The sequence below is a fragment of the Nesoenas mayeri genome (assembly GCF_963082525.1).
Source record: "Nesoenas mayeri genome assembly, chromosome: Z".
Classification (NCBI taxonomy): Eukaryota; Metazoa; Chordata; class Aves; order Columbiformes; family Columbidae; genus Nesoenas; species Nesoenas mayeri.
Window position 1 is genome coordinate 65,178,287 of NC_137542.1, and position 14,829 is coordinate 65,193,115.

The 14,829-nt window shown below is 38.6% G+C and overlaps 1 protein-coding gene across 1 annotated transcript in view; it reads right to left on the bottom strand.

Moving 5' to 3' along the window:
* Positions 1–997: 997 nt before the first annotated feature.
* The window catches only part of PGM5 (phosphoglucomutase 5), a gene marked incomplete at both ends in the record, with an annotated part of 69,571 nt that continues 55,739 nt past the window's right edge, over positions 998–14,829 (bottom strand). Inside the window, 2 exons of the mRNA XM_080362791.1 lie at positions 998–1,087; positions 12,201–12,335. Coding sequence (XP_080218917.1) covers positions 998–1,087; positions 12,201–12,335 — 225 coding nt within the window. The remainder of the gene's footprint in view (positions 1,088–12,200; positions 12,336–14,829) is intronic.

Genomic DNA, 14,829 nt, shown 5'->3' on the forward strand with positions numbered 1-14,829 from the left:
AACTGCATTCAGCCCATGAATAAGGAGGAGTATCTCTATTTAATTCATTAACATCTGTTTTTATTTCCTCTTCACTACACACTTCAATTAACCACTTTGTGCTAAGTGGAGCATGAGTATTTCAAAGGCTTGAAAAACTTCCATAATAACTCCTTCGTGAAAAAATTGCTGAATTTGCAGTGATAACCTTTCAAATGCAGTAAGCACCAATATAATCTGCTGACATGAGAAATATTGCAAAAGACAGCCAGATTCCACACCCGACATATAGTTGAAAGGACACAATCAGCTTCTACAGCACAAAAGCCTCCCTTCGGAGGAAAAAACACAAAGAGTCAAAAAATCAGGAAAATCTAAAGGCACAAGTCAGATGGATATGCTTTAAAAGCAGGGGTAAAATAAAATATGGGATAACCCTTTCTTTGGGAGCACGTGCAAGTGTGTACGCAACACTGCTGCCAGCGTGCACATGTGAGCAATGGGAGAGACTGGAGAGGTGTCAGGTGAGGAAATACACCCTTTGCAAAAGTCGCTATGCAGCCCTGATGCCTCAGACATGCTCTGTATACATCTCTGTAAACCATCAAGAAGGTGACAAAGATCTCAAACAATATTCACCAAGCACGTCTTTGCTTTGCAACTCCCTCTCTAACTGAAATTTCCCCAGCCTTTATAAGAGCATTCAAAACCAAGGAGTTTTCCTTTTCTGCCACATTGCTGACAACACGTGAAGGTTAAGGCCTCTTTCTTTGGCTATATTGTGATCTGAAATTAAGATATTGCAGGTAAAACAAAGAAGTCAATATACTATTGTATTTGGAGATCAATGCAAATGAATATGCTCAACATTATACTGAATGTTTCTTCCCACCCTACATTTATCCCCAAGACAACTTTTAAAATCATACAAGGCACAAATGGCTAACATGTTTCAGCAAGGTCCTCTCTCTTCCTTGCTGTTCCTCTTTTGGCCCTGGTTTTACAATCTTCTCTGGTTTCAGGTGATGACAGTGGGTCCCTTTCGCCCTGTCCTCTCATGAATCTGAGATATTTTCAGTGCGATTGCTATAAGAGGACTCAGCACAGCCTAAAGAAGAAGAAATAAATTGAATTACATAAAGCAGAAATATCAACAGATTTCACATATAAATCCTCCTTTTAACTGTAGTATTATATAACAATAGTAAAACATTTAATAAACACTGACACAGCTACAGTGTGTACATTGTCATACTTGATACAATGAAGTATCATGCTGAGTATATGTTTTGTGCAGTGTTACACCGAGTATACCTAAGGTATGCAGAAAAGAGAAATCAATAAGTATGCTACACTGATAATGTAGAAAACAACCTAGAAATCACAAAAGTAATATTATTTCTATTCTGCTGAGTGGGAGCCATGTACATGAGATGCACACTTTAACTGTGAAGCTTAGAGCTGGAAGGTACTGTAACAATTACCTTAACAGAAATCACAGAAGTATGTTTTGAGTAGTACCACCTATAGTTATATTAAATAGGATAAATTCCAACAGAGGCAGCATGAACTCTCATGTTTCAGGCTACAGTCCTTATTGAATGGCCATATGTATAACACTGCACAGACAGCTGGGTGCAGACAACAACTACGATGGTACCACATGAAAATCAAGTAAAATATATTTTTTCAAATGGAAACTGAACCTTCACTCGGTTAATTAAATGACATGTAAAGATAAACTGGCAGAGTTGAGTTTTGTGTGAAAGTCTTCTTTTCAGAGAATCATCTATTTGGTTTTCAAATTCGTCAAGACTCTCGCCTGCCACATGTTTCAAATAAACTACATTCTGGCTTCAAACCTGTCAGGTTTAAAAACCAAATCAAACAAAACTGTAATTCAGGTGAGCTTAAATTTAGATATCTTTTTATGAGATTAATATAGTTAATACCTCGAATCTCTTTCAGCCACTTAACAGTTCTGTCAGTATGAGGTGTTTGCTTTATTTATACAAATGTCCAGACACCTAAAAGAGTGAGCAGACAAACTAATTGTGCAAGTAGAGTCAGGGAGTAACACACTGAATGCCACTGGTGTCAAATTTAGTTATGCACAAGTGTGAGCAGTGTGACGTTATTGCTCAAAAAAGCTCCATATTTGTAGGTATCTATCTACTGAATAATCATTGAAGCAGAATACAAGTCCATTAGAGTCAAATGTGCTTAGAGGAGATTAACATGTGGAGCACAAACTTGCATCTGTGGGCAAATATTGCAAGAGAAAACAATAAAATGTGCCAATTTATAAGGTCTGGACCATATCATTCCTTCCCTTCAACAAGAAGGATCAAGGAGAACTCTGGCACTCCCCTAAGAAACCTCTTTCCTAGTTAATCGAAAAAGCAAAGGAAAATGTAACAAGCGACCCTGCCAACCAGCTTTACTTGACCCAGCTTTCTTAAACCACAAATGCACCCTGGAAGAGAAAAGGGGAAAAAAGGCCAAACAAAGCTCTATACAATGCTTTGAACAAAACACAAAATCAAACAAGTTTATGTGACACCCATTTATATAAACAACTTAGCTGCCGCTCTTTTGCCAAGTTGTTCCAATTACTACTAAGTATTCTGCTTGTCATAATCATGCTCTTATTTTAGCTCTGTCCTCTCACACTTTAAATTAAAGTATACTTCCTTCATCCTGCAGGTGAAAAACAAAACAAAACTAACATCAAAACCAAAAAAAACAACACCAAAAAAGCATTCTCTTTGGAATGGCAAGAACAGAGCAGACCAACAAGGAACTACAGCTGTATATGCCTTTTTTGAAACTCCTTTATTTCTGCAATGAATGGTTTACATTCCAGTTGCAAAAGATGATTCCTGGCCAGCAATCATTTGCAGTTTATACAATTCTAGAAAGAGTTATATATTTTAAAGAGATCTTGATTTAAAAATATTTTTCAAATGGTTTCTTCTGCTTCAGAAATTGTAAAACTTTACTATTGACATGTCAACTCAAAATGGCAATTACAATCATTCTGTATGTTAATGTTAATACAGAAAACTCTTGCAAAATGTGTGGGAGATATGCCATGTTATCCCACACATATAATTTAGGAATTGAAAACGAACAGAAAAAACTTAAATCAGAATTTTGCTTTAGTAATAATATAGATGCTATACTTCTAAAGAAATAACTGGTAGGGAAGATTATTCATACCAGGAAATACATCAAACAAGCAGACATCTAACATAGTACAAATAAAGATCAAAAGCCCTTTGCTCAGGAATACTCTGTACCAGAGCTGTCAGAGGTGTATCATTTCTCTTTGGCTCATGTAGCATTTTTTCCCTCTGTGAGCTTTCAAGAAAAATCCATACAGTTCCAGTTCTTTTAGTCAGGTTCTCAGATAAGATTTGCACTATGATGCACCTGGTTTATCAAAAGCTCAGGCAAGGTCGAAATATACCTGCCTGCAGCTTAAAAGCTCAGCAAGAGTCTAAGGTTTGGCTTTAGAAATATTTTTCCACAGAATAGGTGGACAAATGCCATCTGTATGTCAAGAAACAACTTGTGAAAACGTACTATGTGTCACATTTAAGCTAAAACTTGCCAGCTTTCATCAAAAATTCGTGCAGTTCTGATGCAAAATCATCTGTCCAGAGTTCGACTGTAAAGCTTGTGAATCTTTTCTTTCAGTCTCTTCCCCAGCCTGCACTGAATTTCAGCCTTGTTAGGAAAACCAAATGTAACTGAGTTCTACACAGTCAGAGCATGGATATTTTCCACAGGTCTCAAATTCACTTTGCCCAGTGTAAGTCTCAAAAATAAGTTTCCCCATCAATCTCATCAGTGAAAAGAATTCTGCAGAATTTATCTGGAAAAAATAAAGAGGGGGAAAAAAAAAACCTCAGAGAATGGCAATACCATCAAACAGGATTCACACATTTTAGTGAACAACGGATGACTACAGCTTCCTTTTACAGTTCACAAACATTTGCTCTGTTTTCTCTTACTATACTGATCCGCATTTTTCATTCAGCATCATGTCCACCAGTGTTATTTGGGGCTCCCTCAGCCTTACATATACCCAGGCGAACATACAGGATGGAACACTAGGAACACAGGGTCAATTATTTGTACATATGTCAGTAACTGGAAACATTAAATACTAAAGCATTTGCTCCCTGTGTTCTGGGATCACAGGGAGAGGTAATGGAAAGCCATCTGAATTAGCCAGTCATCAAAGATCCAGCATGAAGAACGGACTGAAATAAAGGCCATCTGAATTAGCCAGTCATCAAAGATCCAGCATCAACTGGCTAAACCTTGTGTGACTGTCACCCAGGCATTCAGGCACCTGAATTACTGATGAACAAAATTACAGTTTGGATGGTGACTATTTCAGAACAAAAGTTCAAGACCTTGCTACAGATTTTTAAGCAGAGCTGGCATAGTACTACATGTTCCAGAAGAGTTCACTTCCCTGGAACAATTATTAATGCCTCAAAATTAAAGAGAGATAAACAAGTGGGTTAGTACAGCATGAAGTCATCAAAGACAAGCTACAGCCTAATTTTTAGAGCTCTGTAAAGACAGATGTGTCAAATGTTTTCCATCTCTGCATCTTCCCTCTCTAAAAATTGCTGTCAAACCCCAAATTCTACTTCCTCAGCTGCCTGTCTATCAGATTTAGTATCAAAGCACTTTTCCAGTTCTTAAAGTTTGCCTTGAGAAAAACATGCTTGCAGAATGCTTTGAAGTCACCAAAAGTTGTAACTGCTAGGTGGTGGTATTATTATTGTAAAAACTATTATAAGCCTTAAAAGTTTCAGGCACGGGCTAGATATCCTTTTCTCTTCTGGCACTTAAATTCATTCTCAATTGTTCTATTTTTACTATTTAAACGTTATACAGAAGGCTGCTCTGAGATGTCAGGGTAACAGACAGCTCTAAGTCCTGTAACAAGGACTTACTTCTTCCTGCTCCCACGTCATTTTTGTGACTATCTGAAGCTGCTCTTAGCCCTTTGTAACCTGGGCAACAGAATCACCAGAACATGAACTAAGGGAAAGGAAATGAATGTCAGAAAAGAGGAGCAAGTACCCACAAAACATGTTTTGATGGCCTTACCTATCAGAAGGAGCTTCTGCTTTGGCTCCAGTGTACTTTACAAGTCAAATCAATACACTTACAAAGCAACGCTGAAGTGGTGGAATAGACATGAAGAATGGACTGAAATAAGTGCGAAGTGAGGTCAGCACTAAGACCACACAGGCTGGCACCACAGCAGTGATCTCCTGCAGGGCTTCTGCCATAACGGCTCAACACACAGCTCAGCGTGTCTCTTTGGGTCTTGCATTCCATAAAAGAGAAGGCTTTGGAAAGGTTTATGCTATGGCCACCCATTCCAGCAGACCTAAGCAATGTGGATGGCCTAGTTTTCATTGTGGAACAAACTGGGCTGGCTCTGCAACAGCCACAGCGCTGGTGGTGCTCACTTTGTTACCATGAAGCGGCACACTTCCACAGGAAAAAAGAAACTGGCCTCTCTACTCATGTGCATGGTCTGCCTGCTAACTCAAATAAAATTACAATAAAGGCCAGCTGTTCTGACCCTAGCAATAGAGTAGGTCAGACAAGATGGGTGACAAAGACAAGAGGAAAACGTAAACTGAGTGTTGTGTGAAAAATTCTACGTTTGTAACAGATTAGTTCCTTTCTAGTGTGCCCAAAAAGCTTAGAGTGAAGATTAGGTATAATGAACTAATTTCCACTATGACTGAAAGATTTTATAATTACTGTTACATGAAGTACTTTTCCTATGTAATAGCTGATTTTAAATGTGTTCACTGTACATCTTTCGTGCAGAACTAGAAGCTAAATTACCTGAATGGTACACACACATTAAGTTACGTAAAGAGTGTGATCAGACGGAAATCTCCATATCTCACACCCCCTCAAAGAAAATCTAATTGATTTTAATAGTAAAGGCAAAACTTCACATGATTTCTCTGCACTATACTGTATGTGTTAACAGCCAACAAGAGCCATGCTAAAACACCCAATGCTTCAAAAACAAATGAAGAGGTAATTATTCTCTAGCAAACTGGACTTGTGCTTAGTGTTGTGGGAGTGTCTATAATCACACAGAAAACTTTAATTTTTATCTCTATTAAGTGATACTGGACACAAGGACTTCTGGGTTACTGATTTCAGTTCCCTCCTCTTGGACAAACTCACACCATTAACAATCACTTTATATAATCACTAGATATACAACCATACATAATCATTATCCTTTCATATGACAACCAAGGTCCACCTGAAAATTGGCTTTTTTTCTCCTCTGCTACTTGCCATTCAAGAATTGATTCAGAAATCCAGTCTTTGACGATCTATCCCAATTTTTCTTTTTTATCACCTTTTTTTTTTTTTTTTTAGATTGGCATGCCTTTTTGGACAAAACCACAAAGAAACAACTACTGCCCTGAAACCTTCACTTGGCTGCTGCTAATCTAATGATTCTGTAGCTAACTAGCACGTAGTTCACTAGACTTTGGCAAAAGTAATTGCAGAATTTGTGATTCACTGCATCCTAAATAAAATAGAGCTAGCTAGTCCATATTCAGAGCTATCCAGATTATTTACTACACTATTTCCAGGACAGTTATCCTGCAACAGCCACACAAACTTGCTGTTGAAGAACACATTGGATTTACAAATAAAACCAATCAAAACAACTCAGCATAACAAGTCATTTCTTTCTTGGTCTTCGCATATGAAACTCCCTGTTTGAATACTATCCAAGTTCAATAGTATATTCAGGTGGCTAGAAAAAGGATGAGAAGATATTAACTATGTATCAGGATCTGGAAATAATGAAATATGAGTTGATCTATAAAATGAGGCTGCAAATGAGCCTAAAGGTCAATAAACTCTTATTTTAGTACTTCATGCTCATTGGACATATCTCTAGTTTTTCCAACTGTGTTAAATTTAGCACAGCTAATAACTCTATTAACCTTAGGAAAAGATACATGTTAATGCATAAAGGCCCACAGCTTCAGGCAGAAGTCTGTTGTTTGCTATAAAGAACTGAACTTTCTGAAATTGCTACCTGAATGCCTATTTGCATAGTATAAACCAAAAAAATCATATTTTTAAAGAAATCTTCCAAGTTAGCTGGAAAGCAACTTTGCCAGGAATGCAGAGTGATGAGGGGCATCAGCAGTGGCAATGAGAATCAACAGTGGTCTTCCATTCTAAGGGGAACAATACAGTTTTAGAAAAGCCTTGGGCATGGTTTTCAAGACTTTGTTTTAGCCTCCTTATAACTAGAAGGCATCACCCCTATATATTACATAATTTTCAAGTGCTTACATTGGATTGTTTTTAATATACTTTGCACAGAGCATGATGGTCACTTTTCTCTATTGCTCCTGATTTTCACTCATGTTGATACTGGCTTATAGGAAGACCTGAACTACTCACAGAAAAAAAAATTAGTCACTCCTTATCTCCTAGGGGATAACGAGGCTGTTTCTGCCAGTTTCCTTCAATGGATTGTTCAATGGCCAGAAGCCAATTCACATTTATCTATAACCTCAGTCTTCTAATTACTGGTGTACTTAACTGCTTTCCCTTGGACTACTATGTTGTCAATCACGCAGTTGTCTTCATTTACTCTGCTCTTATGGAAGCTCTAATGTTTCTGAAGGAAAACATACAGACAATAAGGCCTGAAAGTTAGCTCTTCCTGTATGACTCATGCAGAGTTACACACTATTGAGACACAACAAAGCATGAGGAGAGCTTCACTTGAGCAACACTCACTTGAATGGCTCCCTGAGGTCAAAATAAGAGGCAGCATTGAGCAGCTTCAAGCTTTTCAGGCTTTCTGCTGGGTATCAAACCAAAGTAGGGCTTACGGCTACCTACAGTGGTTGAACCTGGATGATATTGAGCATTGACACAGATCTTTGTCCAAATTTCATGCTGGATAAGGGTTCATCATAGTACAGCCTAGGTTGGAAGGGATCTTGAAAGATCATCTGGCTGAATGTCTTGTGGGAAATAAAGTTACCATCATCCAGAGAAGTACATCACCTCTAATGTGAACAATTAATTCTGTCCACCTCAAGTGAACAGTTCTTCTTAAAATAAAGGTACTTGTATATATTGCCTTTAAAATATGTCTCAGTTAACACAACTCAAAAGGCGTTATAGTGTAATATTGGTGTTTCAGGACAATATGCATGTCTCATCATGCATATTAGAAGGTGTGGTTTAGTTTTCTGCTTATATGTGGAAGATTCACCATCAGCAGTTAACACTGTCAAAGAGAACACAAGCAAACTAGAAAAACTTGAAAACTGCTGAAAAGTTGGCTGATTAATTTCGGAAAAGGCTTTGTCTGAAAAGGGAAAACAAAGGATCCTGATAGGAGGTAAACTCAACCTAGTCACCATAATGATTCCACAGAACAAGAATCAATTGTTGTGAAAAAGAGCCAAAAAGATGTCTCAATATACTTTTGCCTTTCATTTCAAGTATTGACTGGAATTGTCACCAGGCAAAAACATGGAGCAATGCAAAGCATTCATCTTCCATTTGTCTATGTAAAAAATGAAAACAAGGTACTGGAAGGAGGTGGTCCAATAAGGCAGAAGCAACTAAATATTTACTTAAGCAGCCAATCATAAAATAATTTTATGTCTTGGTTTATGATATAAAAAGTATGGAAGAGAGTTTTTCCTGATCAGTAGTTGCAGGCAAAGTGCGACAATACAGAAGCTACATGTAGTCATCTACCCAGTTACAAAGACCAGCTACGCTTAAAGAAAAATAAGCATTTATCCCAAACATAACAGTTTCCTTAAATGCTATATATAAGGTGTATACTTTACATACTTCTTTATGTCAGCACTCTTTGAATAACTGGTCACTTAGGAGTATGTTGATTATGCCCCTACTACTGAAAGTAAAGAGGAAACAAAGCACTTAAAACTCCAAATCCATCATAGCTCTTCTAGATGTTCACATCAGTATGAATGTCAAAGGAAACTAAAACAAAAAAGGAATTACAATATCAGCAGAACTATGCCACCCCTTCTCAGCAATGCTGTTTTCTGATAAAGGGGTTTGCTATTCACTCTCTTCCACATATTTCACTGACTATCAGATGTTCTCCTGAGAAATTTTTAGTTATTTTTGTACTAAGATGAGGATCTCCTGAAATCAAATTTATTTACTTCCTTGAAATGCACCATGTGCCTGCGGTATACAATCTATGACCTTGCAGCTCCTATTGCCCTCATGTTGTTGGCAACGCGTTCAGTCAGAGAAAGGAAAGATAAGAGGTGGGAACTGTGCAATACTGTGAAATAAGAAACCAGAGAAAGAATTTATTGCATTAATTGAGATGAAACTGCTATTTGTCCCAGATTTTGTGCACATGGCAAGAGATGAGGAGGGTCTTTACAGCACTATGTAACTCCTGAGGCAGCCTGGATGTTAAAATGTCTGCCTGCACTAAAAAATGCAGGGAAGTCCCTGCAACAAGTTTCAAGGCAACAACATTTCTACCCCTGCGATTATCTGTTCACTACCGAATACCATGGATGAGCAGCCAAAAGTGTAACAGTCTGCAGGTTCTATGCCCTAGGGGTGCTTCTCTCCAGATTCCTTGGTGCAGCTGCCTGGGTGGACCCCAGACTTGTGCTACAGGTTGCCTCCCTCCCTGAAGGACTCCTTGGATGTACATTGTAGCTTGTCTTTGGTTCTCACTTTTACCCTGTGTCCTGGATAAACCCACACTGTTGCCTTGTCACCAGCCCTGTCTTCTGTCCCATATCCTGCTGCTCCAGATGGACCCTGAACCTGATCCATCGCTTGCCTCATTTTGCCTTGTTACCAGAGCCTTGATCTTCCTGCTCCACTTGGCCTGCTTTGAGACAGTGCCCAGGACAAGGAGGGCATGCCTGTCCTGTAGCTGCTCTGGGTTCCTGGCTCCTACCAACCTGTGCAGCAGCTGCGTTCTTCCTGCTCCTTGGACATAGGCTGTGTTTCTGGGGAGGGAGGTCACTACAGCTTGCAGGTGACTTTATGCACCTTTCTTAAGCAAAGCCATGCAGAACAAGGATGAAATGGAACAGTAGAGTAGCATATTCTTCGTTTTCTGAGTCTATCTAGTCAATCTAGTCTCTTCACAAGTGTAAAATTCAATAAGAATATCTGCTATTTTCCACCCATTTTAAAAAACAAGTGTTAAATACTGGACATTGATTGTACGTTACTTCAGGAGACCCACAAGCCTGAACTTTGCCAGCATATCCTTTCTCTCATATTGCATACCTTGTAAAAAGCAGAACAACCCTTTGATGCAAAAAGGATTTCATTATAAAAGGCACATGCTCATTTGTAATTAAATAGTCAAAATTAGGCTAGATGAATGCTGCAAGTATATGGTATGCTGCTTTCTAGTATTTTTTTGCTGGGATTCCTTAGACAGGAAATATGTTCAGATCATATTTTTGTGCTACATTATCAGAAGGTTACTGTAAGTCCACTGCAAACCTCTAAAACTGACTCTCAGGCTGCCTTTTACCATGACTTAGTTTCATTTAATCTATGTCTAGCCAACATAGCACAAAGAACCATATTTAAAATAGTCAGCTTAATTGCAACTGATTTGTGCCGTAACAAAACGGGACAGAGCTGTGGTGGGTTGACTGTGGAGGGTTGATGCTGGTGGCTGCCAGGTGTCCACCAAGCCACTCTATCACTCTCCCCCCATTCTTCACTGACCTCAGTGTCTGCATAGTTGTTTCTCCCACACATTCTCACTCCTCTCTCCCTGCTGATGTACTTTTTACCCTTATTAAGTATTTTAACACAGAGGGGCTACCAACATTGCTGACTGGTTCAGCTTTGGCCAGTGGTGGGTCCATCTAGGAGCCAGTTGGAACTGGTTCTGTTCAATATGGGGCAGCTTCTGGTGCCTTCTTACAGAAGCCACTCTGCAGTCCCCCTGCTACCAAAACCTTACCACATAAAACCGATTCAGTAGCAAGTGCAAATGGGGTTGTAGCACTGTTGTTCTTTAGTCAAAAAGTATTTATGACCCTGTTAGCTGACTAACCCTGGATGCACAGAAAAATACTAAAATCACTAAAGAATAGTTCTGTACTCTGTTGGAGGTTTAACATTATACATATTCTGACGACTTACTGGGGATGAAAACTGTTACTTAATAAAAAGCAAGTAAAATCAATAGATCATATCTGCAGAGATGGAGTCTGCAACATTTCTAGAAAAACTGAAGCACTTAGGTAACTGTTTAATAGCATAAAAAGAAACTAGCTAAGTATATGGTGGAAATCTGGTGAAAAAAAAAACAATGTCAAACATTTACCTAGGCTTCAAATGCATTTGACAGCATTTATGTTTTGGGAAATTTGCATTTGTGTTTCAGTTTTGAATACACAACTAGATGGTACTTCAAACTACAGGTTTTTGATTTACTAAAAGCCAAATGCTTATCCTCTCTTCCAGGAAGCATTCTTAGTCGTCTCTTGTTGTATATCACAGCATGAAAGTGTTTTACTGGGAAAAATCTGAGAGTTCAAAATGTGATTTATATTATGAATTGGTTTAGGCATCTGTTGGACTATACTGCAACTTGTACTCAAACTTCACTCTTCCTAGGAAAGAGTCTGGTTATGATACAAAATAATTCGCAGACAGCCACAGGTCTTTCCCTTACAAGGAATCCCTATATAGTTTATACTCTGTCATCTGTATTTCCTAACTCCGCTCTCATTGTGAGGAATCCCTGGTTGCCATAACTGAGTGATCTTCAGATAACCTCCTTGAAAAATATTTATCTCTTTCTTTAAATATTGTTCAGTAACTCAGACTATGACACAAAAAACAAAAAGTGAAAAATAAACTAGGATGGCTTCTCTTAGTAGGTATCACCCAGTATCTCAGCCCTTGACATCTCTGTTGTGTTAGACATTATACAAGCATACATTAAAACTCCTCGTCCTGCCTCAAGATGTGTACAGTCACATGATTAGGAACATCATCCACAAAGAACAGGGGTCAAAGTGCTGAGTGGTCCTTCTGATTAAAGATGAAAACCTACAGCCATTGCTATTACAGAGGAAGTGCATTACTTATCAACTTTGACTATTGCAATGCTATTGCATTACCTGTGGTTCCTTATTGTGTTGGCTGGGATCCTTTTCATAACTCTCTGCATAGATCCGGAGAGTAGCTCTCACATGGCTAGAAGCACTCATTCTGAAGATAAGCCTGGAAGCATCTGAAAAAATAATCCGCAGCCCCTATGGAAGAAGAAGGAACAGCACATATGTAAGGCAGCAGTAACTTTACAAACCACAGTTCACTGCCTTAAAATGAAAAGTGAAAGGAAGAGTCATTAGGATACAATTCCTCTTTCCCTGTAACTTCAGACAAATTATTACTCTTTTTTCTCCTCTAAAGACTAGAAATGATCTTGTGTATTCCCTCTCCATCCTCATAACAAGGACTCTCTTACTGCTGTTCTTATTTTCTTTAGCTGATTCGATCTTGTTCCATGTGGCAGAGCATAAAATCAATGGTCAGAGAAATAGTTATAAGATCAATAAGGATCAGGAGCCTAAGAAATAGCTGCAGTCTCCCAGGATCAAAAAAAGGTTGTCAGTAGTGAATACAAAAGACAGAATCAGTTGTGACCCCTCATAGACCATGCACCAATGTCTGATTACAAACATTTCAACAAGAGTCTGTAGTATGAATTGGGAAATTTAACTTTAAGTGATAATTAATTTCATGTACACTGATTAATGTACATTAACTGTGTGTAGAATAAAAATGATTTCTTATTAACTGTGAATTTTCTCTCTGCTCCCATCTTCACCTCTTCTTTCCTCCTCCTCGCCTCCATACTGTATACATTAATACATTCTTTTACAGACCACAGACCGTATACCTGGATCCTCAGTAAACAGACTTGCCTTACAGGAAGGCCATTAAGACTGAAGGACTGAAGTGCAGTGTAAATAGTTGTAGTGTATTGATACTCTAACAATTCTGCACTAACAGCACAGTTCCCTTCCTGTAAATGGCACTTTTAGGCTAAGTGACACCTCTGCTGTGTCACTGGACTTCATTTCCCCTCTTAGTCCTGCTGTTGGCAAATGCCTAACGCATAATCTGAGATCCTTGATACTTTTGTTTAAGGGGCAGTAAACCATTAAAAATGAGAGAAGTAAGAGAGAAGCATTTTGTTCTTCCAGGTTTATCAGCAGCTTGAGAAGACACTGATGATAGCAGCACAGTGGTCCAATATTCCTAACTAGAAATCTTTGTCTCCTCAGGTATATGCCAAAACATCTTCAGCACCATGTATTGTATTGTTTGCATTGTTTGGTTGGTAATCACAGAATCATACAATGGTTTGGGTTGGACCTTTAAAGGCCTAGTCCAATCCCCCTGCAATGAGCAGGGACATCTTCAACTAGATCAGGTCACTCAGAGCCCCATCCAGCCTGGCCTTGGATGTCTCCAGGGATGGGGCATCTACCACCTCTCTGGGCAACTTGTTTTCACCACCCTCATTGTTTAAAAAGTGTTCCTCATATTTAATCTGAATCTCCCCTTTTTAGTTTAAAACCATCACCCCTTGTCTTATCCCAACAGGCCCTGCTATAAAGTCTGTCCCCATCTTTCTTATCAGCCCCGTTTAAGTACTGAAAGGCCACAACAAGGCCTCCCCAGAGCCTTCTCTTCTCCAGGCTGAACAACCCCAACTCTCTCAACCTGTCCCCATAGGAGAGCTGTTCCAGCCCTCTGATCATCTTGGTGGCCTCTTCTGGACCCTGTCCAACAGGTCCATGTCTTTCCTGTGAAATGTTCATTAACACTAGAAAATATACAAGAGGAAAATATTCCACATGGATTAAGGGTTGGATTGCCTAAGAGATATTTTCCATTTTTAACTCTGGTGATACCCTGACACTTTTTTAAGCTGCTAGTTTATTTATCTATTATCTATTAATTTATTATCTATTTATTATCTATTTATTATCTATTAATTTAAACATGTATTGGCAATTTATCTAGAAATTTATCTAGTAGTCTCAAAAAGTACAGCCTAAGTGACCAACAGAAATAGTTTACATTTGTGAGATTGAGCTTTAGAGCCTGTTTTTCTAACATTTGCTATTAAGCCAACTTTGTAATGTGATGGTTCACTTGATGCTGATGGGAGTTGTGCCATTGATTTCAATGGAATCAAGATTTCATCTTGGACACTTAGAATTATACAGGCAGTTTGTTGTGATCTGATCCCATAAGCAAGGGGCTGCCTTTTGCTGATTGTTCACTGACTTAAATTTATAACAGTGAAAAGAAAGAAGAGAAATTGAAGAGTTTCACAGTTCTGGATATAGTTTGTTTCCAATGGTTGTCAAACCCAGGACCAGCAGCTCGAAATATGGAACATTAATGTCAACCAGCTTTAAGAAAGAAGAAAGGGAGTCTAACATATCTGCACAAAATGAAAGAATTAACATCAGAACACATGAGTGTATTCCTCTCCAAAGACAGAATGGGCATTTTACATACTCCATGTTTATCTAGCAATAGTGACAATAACACATTGCTACTCAGTTTAGCACATCTGAAGTCTCACCACTCATTAAATTGTGATCTTCAGAAAAAAACTATTTATAAACACCCCCCAGAACTTTTCCCATAACTTTAAGATGCAAAAATGCTCCACCAAACTACAGCATCTGTAGCCAGATACAGTGCTTGGGATATTTATGCAAC